At 43.6% G+C, this 20,158-nt stretch overlaps 1 protein-coding gene across 2 annotated transcripts in view; it reads right to left on the bottom strand.

Annotated features, from left to right (window-relative positions):
• Positions 1 to 20,158, bottom strand: part of LOC132398068 (heat shock factor protein 2-like) — a 46,483-nt gene that overhangs the window by 12,184 nt on the left and 14,141 nt on the right. For both annotated transcript variants that reach the window (XM_059977007.1, XM_059977008.1), the window contains exons 2-6: positions 19,113 to 19,221; positions 14,089 to 14,213; positions 9,761 to 9,885; positions 8,693 to 8,768; positions 8,160 to 8,221 (exon numbers count right to left, since the gene is read on the bottom strand). In XM_059977007.1, the coding sequence (XP_059832990.1) occupies positions 8,160 to 8,221; positions 8,693 to 8,768; positions 9,761 to 9,885; positions 14,089 to 14,213; positions 19,113 to 19,221 (497 nt within the window). The remainder of the gene's footprint in view (positions 1 to 8,159; positions 8,222 to 8,692; positions 8,769 to 9,760; positions 9,886 to 14,088; positions 14,214 to 19,112; positions 19,222 to 20,158) is intronic.

The following is a 20,158-nucleotide window of genomic DNA, read 5'->3' as shown; positions in this document are numbered from 1 at the left end:
TGATACCTGGAGCAGAACAACATTGTCCCTATTTCTGGGCATTTTGTTATTCACTGAGAAATTCAAACTGACTTCTTGGTGGGGTTTTCACTTGCAACAACACCCATGTTTCTAACACTGAATTCTCCCAAATGACCTCAACCGCAGGGCCTCATTTGGAATTTGTCACCACTGTGATTTTTACTTTCATTGATATGGAAAATGCCTTCATTTAAGTTTTTACTAGTCCTATTCAGCCTGGAACTATGTTACAGAATGAACCAAAGCACAAAGACATTGTTCATCCTTACTGAGATCACTGCAAGGATGAACAATGTGTCATTGTGCTCTCAAACACAGCCTTTGTGTGTCCCTGGACTAACTGGCCCATGGAGGTCAGGATCACAGTCCACCTAGCTTCCCAGCCTAAGGAGCTCTGCAGGCAGTGGTTCCCGAACTCTTTCCCATTTCACAATGAGCTGCTTGCTGTTGCATAGAAGCATGGGGATCTGCTTCCGTTGCGGGCTTCTCCAAAGCATTAGATATTCACAGGTTAAGTTTAGTACTTTTAACCTTCTGTCTGCCTCAGAGAGTTCCCATGACTACCTTGCACAAGGACGTTCTATTTTTCACCAGCCTATTCGAGGTCTACTGAATCCCTGAGAGCCTGTCTATCATTGCAGCAACAGTCCTCTATAGCAGAGATATTTTACTTGTACATGTGACCCTGGTATTACAGAGATGATTGGAGAGTGGGGTTGTTTTGTGTTCCTATAAACCATCTAAATTGTGATTTTTCTTAATGTGAAACCACATCAATACCTCAAGAAATGCATGTTAAAATTTTGCAATAGGCACTGTCCTCACACACCTAGAGAAGAGGGATGCCTATGTGAGAATGCTGTTCTTGGACTACAGTTCAGCATTCAACACTGTAATTCCCTCCAGGCTCGACAAGAAGCTCAGAAACCTCGGCCTTCACCCTGCCTTGAGCAGCTGGATCCTGGACTTCCTGTCTGATCGCCAGTAGGTGGTGAAAGAGGACTCCCTCATCTCTGACCCTCAACACAGGAGCCCCTCAGGGCTGCGTCCTAAGCACCCTCCTTTGCTCTCTGTATACCCATGTCTGTGTTGCCACCCACAGCTCAAATTTGCTAATTAAATTTGCTGACAATATTACACTGATTGGCCTTTTCTCAAATGATAATGAGGCAGCCTACAGGGAAGAAGTCATCTCTCTGACAATGGTGTCAAGTAAACAACCTCTCCCTCAGTATCGCAAAAGCAAAGGAGCTGGTTATGGACTACAGGAGGAATGGAGACAAGCTGACCCCTATTGATATCAATGAATCAGGAGTTGAGAGGGTGGGGGACGTCACGTGATGACGTAGGATCGAGACGCTGGAACTCAGCCCTCCCGTAAAAAAGTTAATAAATTAATGTTTAAGTGAAGAAAAGTCAATTAATACTTTTTTTTTAAAGTTACTCATAAACTACTCTGGATTGTTTTAAGCTATGCCTCATAAACAGAGGATGAAGAAAACTACTTCCGCGAAGACCGCTCAAGTTGGAACAGAATCAAGGCCTACTTCTACCGAAGAACCGCGGACTCAGGTACAACACACCATCGGTGAAACAGAACAGGAGACCGCGGCAGCATCGGCCATTTCTAAAGGAAAGGATCAACGAGAACTGCGCATGCGCAAAGGAAAGAGCATGCGCAAATGAGTGCAACCAGAACTACAAAACCCAGCAACGACTGAAACCGACAGTGAAAGTGAGTCTGAGAGAGAGTCGGACTCTCTGGAAAAATCAGACGAAGATGGAGATGAAAGTTCCTCTGAAAATACAAAAAAGACATTGAGGCAAATAATGCATAAATTAAATGCATTAAAAGTAATTAAAAGTAACCAAAAAGTAATTAAAGAAAAAATAATAAATATGGAGGCTATGTTTGATAAAATGACAAAGAAACAGGAAAAAATGGAAAAGAAAATTACAGATTTGGAAGTCAAAGTGGAAGAAATGGATGGAAGAATGAAGAAGATGGAAGATGATAATGATGCCTGGACATCAGAAAGAAAACAACTCGTGGGAAAAATTGATAAGCTCGAAAATTTTAGTAGACGCAACAATATTAAAATTGTTGGACTTAAAGAAGGTACCGAAGGAGAAGACCCAATAAATTTTTTTCAAAAATGGATTCCTGAAAAATTGGAAATGGGAGAAGAAACTTCAATTGAGATTGAAAGGGTGCACAGAGCCTTAAGACCAAGATCTCAAGATGATCAAAATCCAAGATCAATTTTGATAAGATGTTTAAGATACCAGGATAAAGAAAAGATTTTGAAGGCGGCTGCCCAAGGTGCTAAAAGAAGAAAAGGTCCATTGATGATAGCAGAGAAACCAGTTCTTTTTTATCCTGATATAAGTTATAACCTTTTGAAGAGAAAGAAAGAATTCAATCCAGCTAAAAATGTTTTATGGAAAAAAGGTTATAAGTTTTTAATGCATCACCCAGCAACACTGATAATTTTTTTGGAGGAGGGAAAAAGATTTTTTCTTGATTATCGAGAAGCGGAGGTGTTCGCACAAAAACTCCCATCTCTTCGCTAATTAAACGTAGAGACTTCTAAATGTAATGGTTAAAGATGAAGACAGAGATAGCAAATGGAACTGATGGACATTTAAGGATGATATAAGGGAGAAAAGTAAAATTTTAGAAATAATAACTGAGAATAGTATGTGTTTTTTATATATATACTTTTTATGTTGCGGGGGGGGCTGGGGAGCTTTGAATCGATTACTACGGGATTCACGTGTGTAATCATGGCGATTGCCATGACCCGTACAATAGAGGGGGGTAATGTTGTGTTTTTTTTCTTTCACAACATTAGTAGGGGGGTATTTTGTTTTTTTCTTTATTTTCTATTTTTCTTCTATTCTTTTGTCTGGATGATTGGTGGGGACACAGATAGGAGTTGAGAGGGTAAACAGCTTCAAGTTCCTCGGCATTCACATCACCAAGGACCTCACGTGGTCTATACACAACAGCTGTGGGATGAAAAACACATAACAGTGCCTTTTTCACCTCAAATGGTTGAAGAGGTTTGGCATGAGTCCCCAAACCTGAAAGATCATTAGGGTCCTGAGTCACCCCAACCACAAACTGTTCCAGCTGCTAACATCTGGGAAACGGTATAAAGCCAGGACCAACAGGCTCTGGGACAGCTTCTTCCACCAGGCCATCAGAAGCTGCACATTCAGACGGAGATGCAACGTAAAGGGTTTTACTCCTCATGTACGTGAAGAATGTAAGAAATAAAGTCAATTGGCTTCTTTCAACGGATACTGCCCGACCTGCTGAGTTCATCCAACTTTTTTGTACGTCTTAATTTGACCACAGCATCTGCAGTGTACTTTGTGTTTAATTCAATTGTTTGTTTCTTCTCCACATAAATTTCATGAAAATATGTTTTACTCTATATCTCAGATGTTTTAAATTACAAACAGGAAAAAATCTGCAGATGCTGGAAATCCAAGCAACACACACAAAATGCTGGAGGAGCTCAGCAGTTCAAGCAGCATCTGTGGAAAAGAGCAAACAGTGGAAGTTTCAGGCCGAGACCCTTCAGCAGGTCTGGGGAAAAAAATGTTAGAACTCTTATTGAGTTCCTCCGGCGTTTTGTGTGTGTTGCTCAGATGTTTTAATAGTGATTTTTGAATTCTGTAGGGGTAGATTTCTGTTACCCAAGCTGATGTAATAAGGAGATGCCTATATTATGTTTCCATAAGAGCTGCTTGAGATACTAAATGCCGGTAGCTTTGAAAACTTGTAATGGAGAAACAGAGCAGCATATTGTTGCAATGAATTCAAGTGTGGTTTTATGAACTTTAAAAACTTGATAGCTGGAGGACTTTCATAAACTGCATTTGGGTGAAAATCAATGTTGTTTTAACACATATCACCTCAACTCTCTTGCCTTAGATGCCCCTACCCCAATCACAGAAGCCTCTTCAGCCAACTCAATTCATTGTAGGTGACACTTTACAACAATTGAGGTTACTGGATATAGCAAAGACTAAGGGGCCAACCATCCAACCGAAGACCTGCACTCAACTACAGTTTCTTCCCAACAAAAGCTGGGGCACGCTTCTGAAAACCTAAAATCTGTCAACTATCTCTTAAAAAACTCAACACCACCCAGGACAAAGCAGCCCACTTTTGCCTAGGCTCAAAAGCACTTCCCAAGCTGAGAACCTCAAGAGAGCTTTGTGTGATGGGAACACCACTACCTACATGATTTCCTCCAAGACACACGTTTTCCTGAAATATATCTGCATTCCATCATTGTTGCTAAGCACAAATCAAGGATCTCCCTTCCCATCAGCCTATGGGTGCACCTTCAGCACAAGGACTACAATGGTTCAAGAATGCAGTTCACTGCCACCTTCGCAAAGGGAAATAAGTGCAGCCATTTTGGACTTTCCATTGATTACCAGATCCCGCGAAATCAATTTTAAAAATTGTGTAACATCTCAGACATGGCAAAGCATTGGGACGGGATGGTGGGACCCCCAAGGTCCTGAAGGGACATTTTCAGCAGCTGTGTCATTAGAAACGGGGATGGTGCTGGAGGACTGGCGAATTGCTCATGTGGTTCCATTGTTTAAAAAGGGTTCTCAGAGTAAACACCGCAATTATTGGCCTGTAAGTTTGACATCAGTGGTGAGTAAATTAATGGGAAGTATTCGTGGAAATGGTATATATAATTATCTGGATAGACAGGGTCTGATTAGGAACAGTCAGCATGGATTTGTGCATGGAAGGTCGTTTTTCAAATCATATTGAATTTTTTAAAGAGGTTACTAGGAAAGTTGATGAGGGTAAAGCAGTGGATGTTGTCTATATGGACTTCAGCAAGGCCTCTGACAAGGTTCCGCATGGAAGGTTAGTTAGGAAGGTTCAATCATTACATATTAATATTGAAGTAGTAAAATGGATTCAACAGTGGCTGGATGGGACATGCCAGAGAGTAGTGGTGGATAACTGTTCGTCAGGTTGGAGGCCAGTGACTAGTGGTGTGCCTCAGGGATTGGTACTGGGTCCAATGCTGTTTGTCATATACATTAATGATCTGGATGATGGGGTGGTAAATTGGATTAGTAAGTATGCAGATGATACCAAGATAGGCGGTGGTGTGGATAAAGTAGTAGGTTTTCAAAGCTTGCAGAGAGATTTAGGCCAGTTAGAAGAGTGAGCTGAAAGATGGCAGATGGAGTTTAATGCTGGTAAGTGTGAGGTGCTGCATTTTGGTAGGACTAATCAAAATAAGACATACATGGTAAATGGTAGGACATTAAGGAATGCAATAGAACAGAGTGATCTAGGAATAATAGTGCACAGTTCCCTGAAGGTGGAATCTCATGTGGATAGGGTGGTGAAGAAAGCTTTTGGTATGCTGCCCTTTATAAATCAGATCATTGAGTATAGGAGTTGGGATGTAATGTTAAAATTGTACAAGGCATTGGTGAGGCCAAATTTGGAGTATTGTGTACAGTTCTGGTCACCGAATTATAGGAAAGATCTCAACAAAATAGAGAGTACAGAGGAGATTTACTAGAATGTTACCCAGGTTTCAGCACTTTAGTTCACAGAAAGGTTGAACAAGTTAGGTCTTTATTCTTTGGAGCGTAGAAGGTTGAGGGGGGACTTGATAAAGGTATTTAAAATTATGAGGGGGATAGATAGAATTGATGTGGATAGGCTTTTTCCATTGAGAGTAGGGGAGATTCAAACAAGAGGACATGAGTTGAGAGTTGGGGGCAAAAGTTTAGGGGTAACACAAGGGGGAACTTCTTTACTCAGAGAGTGGTAGCTGTGTGGAACGAGCTTCCAGTAGAAGTGGTAGAGGCAGGTTCGGTATTGTCATTTAAAAAAAAATTGGGTAGTTATATGGACAGGAAAGGAATGGAGGGTTATGGGCTGAGTGCGGGTCAGTGGGACTAGGTGAGGGTAAGCGTTCGGCACAGAATAGAAGGGCCCAGGTGGCCTGTTTCCATGCTGTAATTGTTGTATGGTTCTATGTTATATGTGTGGAGTTCTCCAGTGCATTTTCAATCTGATTCTCACCCTGGAAAGGGTTCTGACTGAGTGGAAAACATCATGTGTAGTCCCAGTACCCTAGAAGAGCCAACCGAATGTCTTGAATGACTAGCTTCCAGTGGCCCTGGCCTCACACATAATGAAGACCCTAGAGAGGCTGGTCCTGGCTCACCTCTGACCCCTGGTCAGAACAGCCCTCGATCCCCTGCAGTTTGCCTACCAGGTGCACATTGGAGTCAACAATGCTGTCATTTACCTGCTTAACAGTGCCTACTCCCATTTGGATAAGCAGGGCAGCACAGTGAGGATCATGGTTTTTGATTTCTCAAGTGCTTTCAATACCCTACAGCCCTCATTGCTGGGGGAAAAATTCTGTTCAATGCAGGTTGGTACTTCCATCGTATCCTGGATAATGGACTAACTGGTGGACCACAGTTTGTGTGGCTTCAGACCTGTGTGTCAGACATGGCTACGAGCATCACTGGGATCTCACAGGGGACCACACCAGCTCCCTTCCTGTCTACACTGGACTTATAGATACAATGCAGAATCATATTATCTACAGAAATTCTCTGAAGACACTGCAGTAGTTGTGTGTATAAAGGGAGGACAGGAGGATGAATACAGGGCCCTGCTGGAGAACTTTGTCAAATAATGCAAGCTAATTTATCTGCGGCTCAACATCAGTAAGACAAAGGAGATGCTGATGGACTTTAGGAAGACTAAGCCTGCACTGCTCCCTGTTACTATTGATGGTGAGGACATGGATGTGGTGAGGACCTACAAGTACCTAGGGTGCACCTGGATGACAGACTTGAGTGGAGCACCAACACAGAGGCTGTGCGCAAGAAGGGCCGGAGTCACCTCTATATGAAGGAGTCTGAGGCCCTTTGGAGTATGCAGACCTCTCCTTCACGTGTTGTTGCCATTACAATCCTCTATTCAGTGGCGTGCCGGGGCAATGGCATCTACATGGATGATGCCAACAGGCTTAAAAAACTGATGAGAAAGGCCGGCTCTGTTATAGGAGTCAAACTGGACACACTGGAGGCTGTGTTCTACAGAAAATCCTGGCAATTCTGAACAATGTTTCTCACTCTCTGCATGCCACCTTGACTGAACGGAAGAGAACTTTTAGTAATAGACTAAGACAACTGCGCTGCTCCAAAGAGCGCTATATGAGGTCATTCTTACCCTCAGCCATTAGGCTCTATAATGAATCAACCTACAGCTGGGGAAGTGATGACTCCCTCCTGTTGGACTGTTTGAGGTAACTTATTTTCAATCTGTCTTACTTCCCTTCTATTATTTGTATATCTGTGCACTTGTAATGCTACTGTGACACTGCAGTTTCCTTTGAGATCAATAAAGTATCTATCAAATATGAGAACATAAATACTCTCATAAATCTCTTGAATATTCAAAAAACAGACTGAGCAATGGAATATTAAATCTGTGTTTCAGTTATTTGCATAACAGGTTTTTGTTCATTAAACCAACGAGGGAAAAAGAGAAGGCTACGGTACCATAACACAGAATTGAAATGTTTGTGGTTCATTATGGAAGTTAATTCAATAAAAGCCCCAGATTTAATTCTTGGAATGTGAATGAGATGGCAGTGTTTTATTTCAATCAGCTTCCATATCCCCATTAGGAAGAGAGGGAGAGTTAAGAATCCAACAGCTCTTCAGTGACTTTTGGATGTCAGGGGGAGAACGGAATCTGGCTTGTCCATGATGGCCATCTACAGTTCAGTTACTGGTATCTTCTATACTGCAATGCTACAGATGAGACTGTGAACCCAGACTTCCACAGGACCATTATGGCTACAAGAGCAAAGGGCATAAAGCACAATACAGCTTGACAAGGGAAAGGAGAGAAGTTTAAGAAGGCTCTCTCCTGTAACATAGGCACAAAGCACTTATGGATGAGGCAGCTGTTCGCAGACAACAGTCAGTCAAGGAAAGGATAGAAAGCAGCATGTTGAGCCCTCACCTCCCTTTCTGGATGTGAATTTTTAAAAACCACACAATTTCAACACCAGGAAACAAGAATCCAATGTAACAATACTCACATTTTTCTCTTGATTCCAGGTACACTGTTTGACTGTACCATAGTAGCAATAAAGTGGATAATCTGCAGATAAGGATAAACGAGGAATGTGAATATTTTACATTAGATTCACATAGCACAGGGTGTCTGGACCAGTCTCTTCTTTATTCTCCAGAACTCAGCAAGTTCTCCCTCCCATTGAGAGATACTTCTTCCACCTTTTGAAATAGTTCAGGTCACAGTGAATCACAACAGTTTCTTTTTTCCTCATTTTCCCCTAGACTTTTGGCTTGCCAAATAAATCCATAATTTTGAACATTGCCCTAAAATCTCCCTTTAGCCTTTTCTGCTCCGAGATTACCCTAACTTTTCCAATTAATAGCAGGGACATGGTAAATGAAATGTAATGTTGTAAAATATAAAGTAATTGACTTCAGTAAAAAAAAATTCAGAAAAGCAAATGCTCAGACAGCATAAAGTGATGCAATTAAAACCTAAAAAATGATCGTAATGTAAAATAATTCATTCATGTAATTGATACAATTAATGACGCACCTTCCGAATAACTTTATGTTGCTGCAGTTGCTTCTGTTTAAGAGTTGATAGTTCCTTCCACAATGCCTCATTTTCCCTGTAAAAACACACAAGTCTGCACACAGGCCTCATATACCCACTCAGCATCAACTTGCCCAAAATAACTGAAGCCACATACATCGAATAAATTATAATACATTCAGAGTTATATTTAGATTTACGTATTTCTTTGAGTTACATATTCTTTGGTGGTCAGCAGTGACCCAGTTTTCAAGTCGACTGTTACTTTACTTTTTTTATCTACCATAATTAAGACTTTGTTCAGTTATATTTTATATTTAATTGGCTAAAATAAAGAAAAAGGCTTGGCCCATGAATCAGTGATCCCTGGATGGCACTGGGTGGGTCCCAGGATTTGAGGAATCAGAGGAAAACCCCTATCTCCCCTCTCGGGCCTCCTGGTTGCCACGTGCTATGCCTAAAGACATCAAGGATGCTCCATTATAGGATTTGGGGTAGTCTAAAGATTTCCCAGTGATGCACCATCAATAACTCCACTCTGAGACGTAAAAGCGAGGTATCAGCTTTTATTGACTGGAAGAAGGAACAAGCAGTGAGTGACCACCATACTACATCCTGGAGACAGAGGCCGGGCTCAGACCTCAATCGCCTTTATACAGGGGTCTGTGGGAGGAGCCACAGGAGCAGTCAGACAGGTATATGTAGTTCACTACACCCAGAAAACACTGTCAAATCTGCAACTCTAATAGTTAGCATGGCCTGGGTCCAGCAGGACAGAAGCTGTTCTTGCAGTGCTGTAAAGGACTGGGTGTCACATATCATTTTCTACAGAGCGCTTAAATGGCTCCAGAACCATAGGTTGCTAAAACCGGGGTGGGGCAGGGCGGGGGGGGGGGGGGGGGGTCAAACAGGACTGACATTTCATAGTTCTTGTCATCTTTTACAATGGAAAAGCAAAAAGGACAATTCTGCTAATGCTGGAAATCTGATCTTCAGACAATCTTGTCTCTTAGAATATACAGTACTTGTGCTTTATGTCTGACACCAAAATTATTTTTAAAATGTAACCTTTTAATTGCCAGAATCATGCCATCAGCCAAGTCATATTTTCCCTTCATCTGGCGACACTCAGACAGGATTTTCAACACCTCTTGCTGTCTCAATTTAAGATCATCAACCCGGCTCACAGAAACCTTAAGATTTCAAGAAAAAACGTCACATGTTAGGAAATTGTTTCTACTGCTTTAGCTGTACGCTCATTTAAAATTCCAAACAATGCTATCGTGTATAACATGCAGTTACTTTATACTAACTGGAGATTATGCTCCCACTTTGTGATTACATTTTAATCTTCGTTTGGGTACTTATTGCCCCCCTTTGGTTCCTTGCCTATACAAATCCTGAAGGAGACCATTTGCCGGTCAGTTTTCATTCCCCCTTACTAACTTCCTTGAAGCACAGATTACTTTCTCGAATATGTGCACTAACTCCCCTTGAATCTAACTTAGCGCAAGTGGTAACTTACAGTTTCAGAAGCCCATTAACCTGCAACTACATCTTTGGGATGTGGGAAGAAACAAAAAAGATTTAATCGTAACTCACAGGGTGACGGGGGAACATACAAACCCAACACAGACAGCACCTGAAGTTGTGAGGCTACAGTGTTGAATACTGCACCACAATGGCAGGCTGAAATATATTCACTGCCTATTCTTCTCTAGTTCCCCAATGAAGGTGTGGCTAATTCTATTATGCAATTCCACAAGTAACTTGTTCATTCAGGGGCAATACTCTAGTGAACTTCCCTATCACTGTCCGAGAAGAGGGAACAATGTGAAGTCGTCCCTTCTGTCCAGTTCTCATCTATGAAGGTGACAGGTTCACAGGTAATACTCTACCAGCAGAGATGCTGGTCAGATGGCAAACTAGCCCCACTTTGTACAAATGATGAAAGCAATAGTTACACTGCTGCTTTTAACAAATGTTTCTGTTTCTCTTTCCAACCCCATACGTACAGTACATCCCAAATCTGTTACTGGTAACTTAGGAACACCTCACTCTTCCTTCCTGGCCTCGGAAAAATCTACACAGTATCTAACATATTTTACACCCCCCCCCCCCCCCACACGCACGCACACACACACACACACACAGTGTAATAACACTATAAACAATGGTGTAAAATTAAAGCATGTTTATTAAATACAGACCAGATAACTTTAAAATCGGCACAAAGTTATACACACGTGCCCTGGTTGAACCGAGGCTGTCATCCCAAAGCACTTCATCTGATTACGACATATTGTGCTGATTGCTCACATGCACTGGCACAATAGATCAATTAATCTAGATTTGCTAAGAATTGCAAAATGCTTCTAACACCCTTTGCCAGTTCACAAGCTAGTTAAATCTGGTGCCTTTTCTAGTTTGTCTAAGCAACTTCTATTTGGAATATGCAAGCAACATAACTCGCTATGTCCTTCCATGTCACACTGTGTTGGTCCTGCCTTCTGTCAGGTATTACTTTGCATAGTTTTCACATTTGGCTGATCTCAGGCAGAGGCCACAACCCAGGAATACCTTGGACAGAAAGCAAAGTGGGCGTATTGCATAGCTGTTGATTTTAAAGAGATTTAAAGGCTCTTAAAATGACATAGAGGTATATAAAAACTACTAAGTTACACGAATACACACAGAAAGTTAACAACAGAAAACATTTAGAAGTCATTAAAAAACAGAAAAGTAAAATTACATTCATAATCTGCACTGAAATGAACTGAGGGGCAGTAGGCATGACATAAAACTGCAGTACGAGCTGGTCTTGGGATTTGCCAGTCTGTCAAGTGAAGTTAATAGGAGCAGAGTGGGCAAGTTTGCTATTTGTCATGTTTGAAATACTAAAGGGAAAAGAAGTAAGTTGGAATTAACAAATATATTTTGATTGCTCATCTTTCCATGCAACCAAAACAATGCTAGCATATACTTGGCTTCAGTTCAACGTTCAGGTTCCAAAAGGTAGGTGCAGTACACTCGTACACAAGGTGACGAAATCCAACAGGGGTATTTAAGATTTTCCACTTCATGAACACCGGTTAACACTCTCACACAGCTAAATACTGGGCGCATGGACGTGCCATCACAGTAAAAAGATAAATTCAGTCTGCCATCTTTAGCCACCAGATTCTGCAATATCGTTCAAAAGTAAAGTACTGCAGATGTTGGAAATTCAAAATAAATATTGAAGAAGCTGGAAACACTCAGTAGGTCAGACAGTATTTTTGGAGAGTAAGTCAGAATTAATAAATCAGTTTGATACAACTTTCATCAGACTTAAAACTTGCTTTGTTTTAGTATTTCCAAATTGTATAGAAATTGGGAGGGATTCAGGGAACACAGAAAAAAAGAAGAATGTCAAAGATAAAGTGTTAACCAGGAGAAACTGAATGATACATGTCACTGAAAAACGGGCTGGTGGTTAACAGAGGGTGCATCGGGAGGGCTGGAAATAGAAAATGAATGTAATTAGAGTTCACCAGAGGAAAAAGTGATCAATGCTGAAAACCAATCACACAGCGGTCACTTGGGAGATGATCTGATACTGTGGAAGTCAAAGTTGAGACCAGAAAGCTCTAATATACCCACTTGTATACAGATTGGTTTGAACATACCCACTTCTCATTACTACCATCATGCAGGGGGTGCAGGAGCCTAAATACCCAGACTCAATGCTTTAGTAATAGCTTCTTCCTCTCCGCCATCAGAGTTGTGAATGGTCCATGAACACTACCTCACTATACCTCCTTTACGCTATTTATTTATTGTAACTTACAGCAATTTTTATGTCTTGGACAGTACTATCAAAAAACAACAAACTGCACGACATCTGTCAGCCATAATAAACCTGATTCTAATATGATTTGACGGTAAGTTGTTTTTTTTTAAGTTTAAAGTTAACAAAAAAGGTTCAACGGTTCATTTATTATCAAAGTATACAATTCTTCTCCTCCTCCTCCAAATAACCATGAAACCAATAAAAAACAGTATCATGATCATCAACCAGTGATCAAAAGACAGTCTCCCCTCTCCGTAGCAGAGCGACCCCACCAGGGATCAAAAGGCAGTCTCCCCTCTCTGTAGCAGAGCGACCCCACCAGGGATCAAAAGGCAGTCTCCCCTCTCCATAGCAGAGTGACCCCACCAATGATCAAAAGGCAGTCTCCCCTCTCTGTAGCAGAGCGACCCCACCTGTGATCAAAAGGCAGTCTCCCCTCTCCATAGCAGAGTGACCCCACCAGGGATCAAAAGACAGTCTCCCCTCTCCGTAGCAGAGCGACCCCACCTGTGATCAAAAGGCAGTCTCCCCTCTCCATAGCAGAGTGACCCCACCAATGATCAAAAGGCAGTCTCCCCTCTCTGTAGCAGAGTGACCCCACCAGGGATCAAAAGACAGTCTCCCCTCTCCGTAGCAGAGCGACCCCACCTGTGATCAAAAGGCAGTCTCCCCTCTCCATAGCAAAGTGACCCCACCAATGATCAAAAGACAGTCTCCCCTCTCCGTAGCAGAGCGACCCCACCAGTGATCAAAAGGCAGTCTCCCCTCTCTGGCAGCAGAGTGACCCCATCAGGGATCAAAAGACAGTCTCCCCTCTCCGTAGCAGAGCGACCCCACCAATGATCAAAAGGCAGTCTCCCCTCTCCGTAGCAGAGCGACCCCACCTGTGATCAAAAGGCAGTCTCCCCTCTCCGTAGCAGAGCGATCCCACCAGGGATCAGAAGGCAGTCTCCCCTCTCTGTAGCAGAGCGACCCCACCAGCGATCAAAAGACAGTCTCCCCTCTCCGTAGCAGAGCGATCCCACCAGGGATCAGAAGGCAGTCTCCCCTCTCTGTAGCAGAGCGACCCCACCAGCGATCAAAAGACAGTCTCCCCTCTCCGTAGCAGAGCGATCCCACCAGGGATCAGAAGGCAGTCTCCCCTCTCTGTAGCAGAGCGACCCCACCAGTGATCAAAAGACAGTCTCCCCTCTCCGTAGCAGAACAACCCCCAGCGATCAGAAGGCAGACAACCAGTGCTCACCTTCTGTACTCGCCTCGATGTTTCACTCTCCCTTTGTTGCTTAAATCAGCGAAATGGATCTGAACATCGCTCATGCCCCATCTTGCAGCCTTCTCACCACAAGGTTTTCACATGCTGCCTCTGCCTCCAGGGATCCTCTCAGAGACTCTGTGGTGTTTCCACACCCAAACAATCTCCCCACTGCAAAATCACAAGCTCCAGCAATTCCAGAATCGCACTCAACAAACGTAAAAGACGTAAAAGAAGTGGTTTTGTGATCTATCCAGAAGGAGCATTGTACATGGGCCAGAAGTCCAGACCTCACCAATGAGCAACACTCACCTTCCTTTTAATGTTGTCCAGTAGCTGAGGAGCTCCTTGTCTAAAATGTGGGTGTTGAAACTCAATGATGTCGTCCAGCTCTCGGGACAGACCCACACCTATGTGAAGCACTTTGTGAAAGCCATCTGTTGCAAAGGAATTCAAGAGATCAAAAAAAAACTGCTGGTGATAAAAGTTATTTTCATTAAATCTATAACGCATCCCACAGCACCAAGCTCAGAGAGAGGGGACAGCGAGTAGTGTTGAAGGGAAACTGGAAAACATTAGGGAAAAGGTATTGAAAGGACCAATCACATGGCCTAAACAAAAACAGCCAATGCTAGAAACACTCAGCATATTAGACAGATTATGAGGAGAGGGAAATAAAGTCATGTTGCAGGTCGATGACTTTATCTTCACACATTTGATTCATTTGTAACATCGTGCATTCCTAGCATTTTCCATTTTTTCAAATTTAAAGTAAATTTATTATCTAAGTAAGTATATGTCACCTTAAGATTCATTTTCATACATTCACAGGAAACTAAAGCAATACAGCAGAATTTTGAAGAAGTATAAATAACAATGACAAATGATGACATTGCAAGGAAACTGTTCAAATAGTAAAAAAGTAAATACTGAGGACACAAGTTGCAAAAGAGTCCATTAAGTTGTTGGGTCAGTTCAGCATTGTCTTTTGGTTGGTTGTCCATCTTTGTTATGTGGTTCTATTGTGTTTCTTCGTATTTACTGTGAATGGTCACAAGAAAATGTATCTCAGCGTAGTCTGTGGTGACATATACGCACTTTAATAATAAACTTACCTTGAACTTTGAACAAGTGAAGCATGAAACAGCATCAGACTCAGTAGTACGTCCCTCCACCTCCTGCAAAATACATGGAGTATGAAGCAACCGTTCAATTGCCTACCCTCTCAGCTCTTAAACACCAAAGTTCCAAAAATGGAATTATTAAAAAATACTAAGCAGTCAATGAACAGTTTCTTACTCCAAGTTATAGCTTCAAACTAAGCTGTTCTTTACTGATGCTGGAGTTGTGTTAAACTGCAACAGCACCACAAAGGATCAAAGCCAGTTTCATACCTCCAGATCTCACGTATCTGCATTACCACTCCCAGATGAGAGTGACGTAACTTGACAAAGTTGACAAAGCATTTTGGTCTTACTGTTAGCATCTTGTTTTCCAGCGAATTCCACTGTTCCCCATTCTGTCCCTCTGTACACAGCTGCTCTCACACAGCCCTGTGTCCTAGCAGAACGTTACACACATATTTCCTGTCCACCTTGCAGCTTGTAGATAAGACATTACAGCATGTTTGTTCTTTTTCCAACTCTGTCCCTTTTGCAGTGACGCCAAATAGAATCCCAAAACTGCCACGCACAACCATTCTCCACTCTCTCTAAACTGTAACACCTGGGAAGGGTTTCACTGCTAATGTAACGGTCTTTCCGTAGCAACCGCGTTCGGGTTATGGCTAGAGATAACGGGGGGTTTGGAATGTGCACCATCCAATGAAGGGAGTGTTTCTTGTTGTTGTGTGCCTACGACCGAGGAGATCTGGGTTCGGCAGAAGATGAAGCAAAAAGATGCCAGAATGAAGAGTTCGTAGACACCAGAAAGGAGTGGACTTAGAGTCGGACTGGGAGTTGACGAATCCCAGGAAAATCGATGGAGGACTGGCAGAAGGGAAGTGTGAGCTCCAACGAGCACAGTAGACTGTTTCATTAAAATGGGCCTTTCCCTTTTTGTTCTACTTTATTAACCCTTCAGTCACATTAAAAATTATAAAGCTCAATCGTTTAGTTGCATGTGGTGTACTATTTCATTGTACTGATTAGTAACAGAGTAACACATTACACAGTATCCACAAAAGCATGAGGGTTTGCACCTCAATCTCACATTTGGTAGGCCAGAGATCGTCTACCCTCGACTTGCGCAGCCAGCACAACCTGAGGGTTACAATTGTGGGGGTATCATTCAGGATTGATTCTGTTGGATGCTGTGTGATTGCCCTGAGCATTGAACCAGTGGGTTGTGTGTTTAAGTCTGTGCTAAACTATTGTCCAGTAAAAAGATAAGGATACGTGGGTATGGATGCTGCCAGGGTTGAGCGGTAGTGTATATCCACGGGGTTACTGGTAACGAATGTATCCGTGTTGAGTGGGGTAGATATTCGTAGTACCGTTAAAGCTGTTGGCAAACTTACGATTGTGGGGTGAGATTTTAAAAAGTAGCGGGCGCAGACGTTTTAATTCAGACTAGTGCTGACGTAATGGCAGTGGAACTGTCTGGTACTACTGGGGCCCCGGGCGGAGGGGGCCATGGGCTGTACGTACTTTCTGGGAGGAGGAGAACGCATCGGAGACATGAGAGGGCTCGGTCAGCAGGGTACAGTCCTCGGTAGTAGCCTCTTGTGTTGGAGTGACCACGGATAGCCCAACCCGAGGGGTGGTAAAGGAGATCGTGGCAGAGTTGAGAACTGAGACATCCCTGTTGTTATCAGTGGGTGTGCCCCCCCCCATGATGGGACTGATAGAGAGGCAGACCCCCAAAGGGACGGACCACACAAGAGGGGCTACAGGTGGCCAGGGTTCCGTGAGAAGGGGAGCAGCCGGTATTGTCTGTTACAACAACGGTAAAGAGGGGCATTTCAGGCAGGAGTGTGAATGACGGGAAACCCCTCAGAGAGGGATACCCCCGTACCTAAGCAGAGAGAGATGTTGGGAAACTCAGAGGAGACTCTGAGGGAACGGCCTGGTGTTTCAGGAGGAACACGTTCCCAGCAATATACCAAGGAACCCTCGAAAGTAAAAGACCCTATTCCTGAAGACTTAGTGTGGCCAAGCTCCAGTGTATCACTACGGATAGGGGGTATTTATGCTGAAGCCACACTCGACACTGGGTCGCAGGTCACATTGTTAGTACCGTTCATTTTACAACCTGTACCTGACACATTTGCCACTGATGCCTCTCAGTGCACCAGAGATTTGGGAATTAGTGCAGGTGATTATGGTTATTTGTCAGTGAAGCTGAAGTTTTCGGAAGCCGATGTGGGAGTGGCTGAGGTCCTTGATACATTAGTGCTGGTTTGTCCAGACCCCGTTGAGAAGGGCAGTGTTTCAATTCTTGTAGGGACCAACACTCCTGTTGTGAGGAGGCTCATAGGGTCCTGCAAGGAGAAAGCTGGAGAGCTTTCTGAGAACATTATCCGTTCACCCGGAGTTTCGAGCTGTTTTTGAGGAAGTACGTGGCAGCACTGGGCCAGATACCGAGTTTAGACAAGGGACTGTGTGGTTCGCCCAGTCAAAACCAATCACGTTACAGCCTGGGGAAGTAGCGAGAGTGATGGGGACCCCCACATTTCCCAGAATGCCTGGGGGTGAGGCCCTCCTAGTGGACACTCCAGACGACCATGAGGGGGAGTTGGGATTATCTGCTGGGGTACTGGTGAGGCCCGAACTGCAGAGGCCCTCAGTCGTACAGGCAAACTGGATGACAGTGATCGTCAGGAACATGGCAAAGAGGGAGGTCACCTTCAAGCGGGGGATGCCCCTGGCACATCTTTTCCTGGTGACAATAACGTCTAATGTCACGGTGAGACAAGCCGGGAGAAACCCTCTGCAATGGGGGGGGGGGGGGGGGGGGAGTTAACCACTGAGTCATTCACCTTGGGGGCTCCCCGGCACCCGTGCGTCGGAAGCAGTGGTCTCAGAGAGTCAGGAGACCACCGGATAGGCTGGCCTATGTCGTACCGGGGCAACAAAGTGTGGCCCCTACCGCTTTGGGGAGCCCCGTCACTGCCTTTTACACCTGGGTTGGACTTTGTGCTTTGCACGAAGAGTTGGCAAATTATCTCGATGCCATGAGGGCGTGACTGATTTTGGTGGGGGGGGGGGGGGGGAAAGAGTACAACACCCTGAGAAAGGTTTCACTGCTGATGTAATGGTCTTTCTGTAGCAGCGATATCTGGATTATGGCTAGAGGTAATAGGGGCTTTAGAATGTGTGTCGTCCAATGAAGGGAGTGTTTTTTCTTGTTGTGTGCCTGAGACCGAGGCGATCTGGGTCTTTTGTTCGGTGGAAAATGGGGAGAGAAGATGCCAGAAAGGAGACATCGTAAACACCAGAATGGAGTGGACTTGGAGTGGGGCCGGGAGTCGATGAAGCCCGGGGAAATTGATGGAGGACCAGCGGAAGGGAAGAGTGAGCTCCAACATGCATGTTTCATTAAAACTTTACTAGTTCTTTAATTAGAGTCAATTACAAATTATAATGCTAAATTGTTTAATTGTGGCGTACTGTCTATTATTTCATGGTACTGATTTGTATCAGGGTGACGCATCATGCAGCACCCACACAAACAAGAGGTCCTACAGCTCAGATTTCACACGTTTGGCGGGGCCAGAGACAGTCTTCTCTAGACTAACGCGGCCAGCCGAACCTGAGCGTTACAAAGTCTTACTCTTGTCCTCTCAGAGAGCACAGAAACAGGCCCTTTGGCCCAAATGGCTCAAGATAGTCCCATCTGCTAGCATTTGGCCCATTCTCCTGTCCTCATTCTCCCCTGAATTTAGTTTTGTTAACTTAGTTTTCCCTGCTGATCACTCTCAACCACTGTCCAAATCCAGCACAACTTCTGTTTTCCTCTGTTTCAAATGCACGGGTTAAATGCTGCTCAAATATAATCATTATATATATATATATATATATATGACATATATATATGTCAACTTGACTTCCCAACAAATATTCATGTCTTCCTTCAGCACACTGACCCATTCCAGCTTTCTGAACGACCAATACTCATTCAATGGCCTTCTGATAGGTGCAGTCTTATCAGCACTGTTGACCACTTGGAATAAAGCCAACAGCAGTGGACTCAACCTTCATGAACCATCATCATTAGGCCCATAAAGTTCCGGTCAAAATTCTAGTGGATTAGGGAAACTGTTCCAGTTTTTAATTAAAAACATATTAGTCTTCATTGCAGCCCATTCCAACACCAGCATGATCTAATGTACTTACACATGTTGAGTTGTCTGACAAAGCTTGCCATATTATTATGTTTGAAGTACAATGGAAGGATCTCCTTAGCAAAGCGCCTCTCGTTTGACACTTGAAAACAGGTGCCATTCTGCAAGAATAAATGATGCTGTTATCAGTCAAACTCACATCGTCACAGATACCAGTTCCCACAGAAGGCACTCCAGTTCAGCTGATCAAGTCCTGCATTTCAGGTTCAACATTTCCTCACTGTTTGTATTTGACTGTGTCACACACTGTATAATGTACAGGCAATCTCACATTAAAGCCACATGGGTAATGGAAATTCACCCTCATCTGAAATTCTGCCTCTTAATCCAAACAATGAAATAAAATCCACCCACCCTCCTCTACTCACCCACGAGTTTTCCCTATTATTCACCCTCAGGGCCAACGACTTCAAGTCCAAGCTGTAAACCTAAACTCCCACTGCTATTTTTGTGAGCAGTGTCATTAAATGATCTTAAGTTACATTTAATATGTGTTTTAAAGTGTGCATTTCCATTCAAATTGAAGGCTGGGAGTTGATCAGCATCTCTGAACACGACAGTGGGCCACCTAAGGAACCGCCTCATGCACAAAATGCTGGTGGAACGCAGCAGGCCAGGCAGCATCTGTAAGATGTCGACGTTTCGGGCTGAGACTCTTCGTCAGGACTAACTGAAAGTAACTCTGCCTGTTCTCCATCACCCTCTGGCGCTCCCTACCCCCTTTCTTTCTCCCAAGGCCTCCCGTCCCATGATCCTTTCCCTTCTCCAGCTCTGTACCCCTTTTGCCAATCACCTTTCCGGCTCTCAGCTTCACCCCACCCCCTCCGGTCTTCTATCATTTCGCATTTCCCCCCTCCCCCTCCTACTTTCAAATCTCTTACTATCTTTCCTTTCGGTTAGTCCTGACGAAGGGTCTCAGCCCGAAATGTCAACCGCGCTTCTCCCTATAGATGCTGCCTGACCTGCTGTTCCACCAGCATTTTGTGTGTGTTGTTTGAATTTCCAGCACCTGCAGATTTCCTCGTGTTTGCTAAGGAA

This window comes from Hypanus sabinus, chromosome 8 (genome assembly GCF_030144855.1).
Source record: "Hypanus sabinus isolate sHypSab1 chromosome 8, sHypSab1.hap1, whole genome shotgun sequence".
Classification (NCBI taxonomy): domain Eukaryota; kingdom Metazoa; phylum Chordata; class Chondrichthyes; order Myliobatiformes; family Dasyatidae; genus Hypanus; species Hypanus sabinus.
The sequence above is the reverse complement of the archived record's forward strand: the minus strand, read 5'-3'. Positions and strand labels throughout refer to the sequence as shown.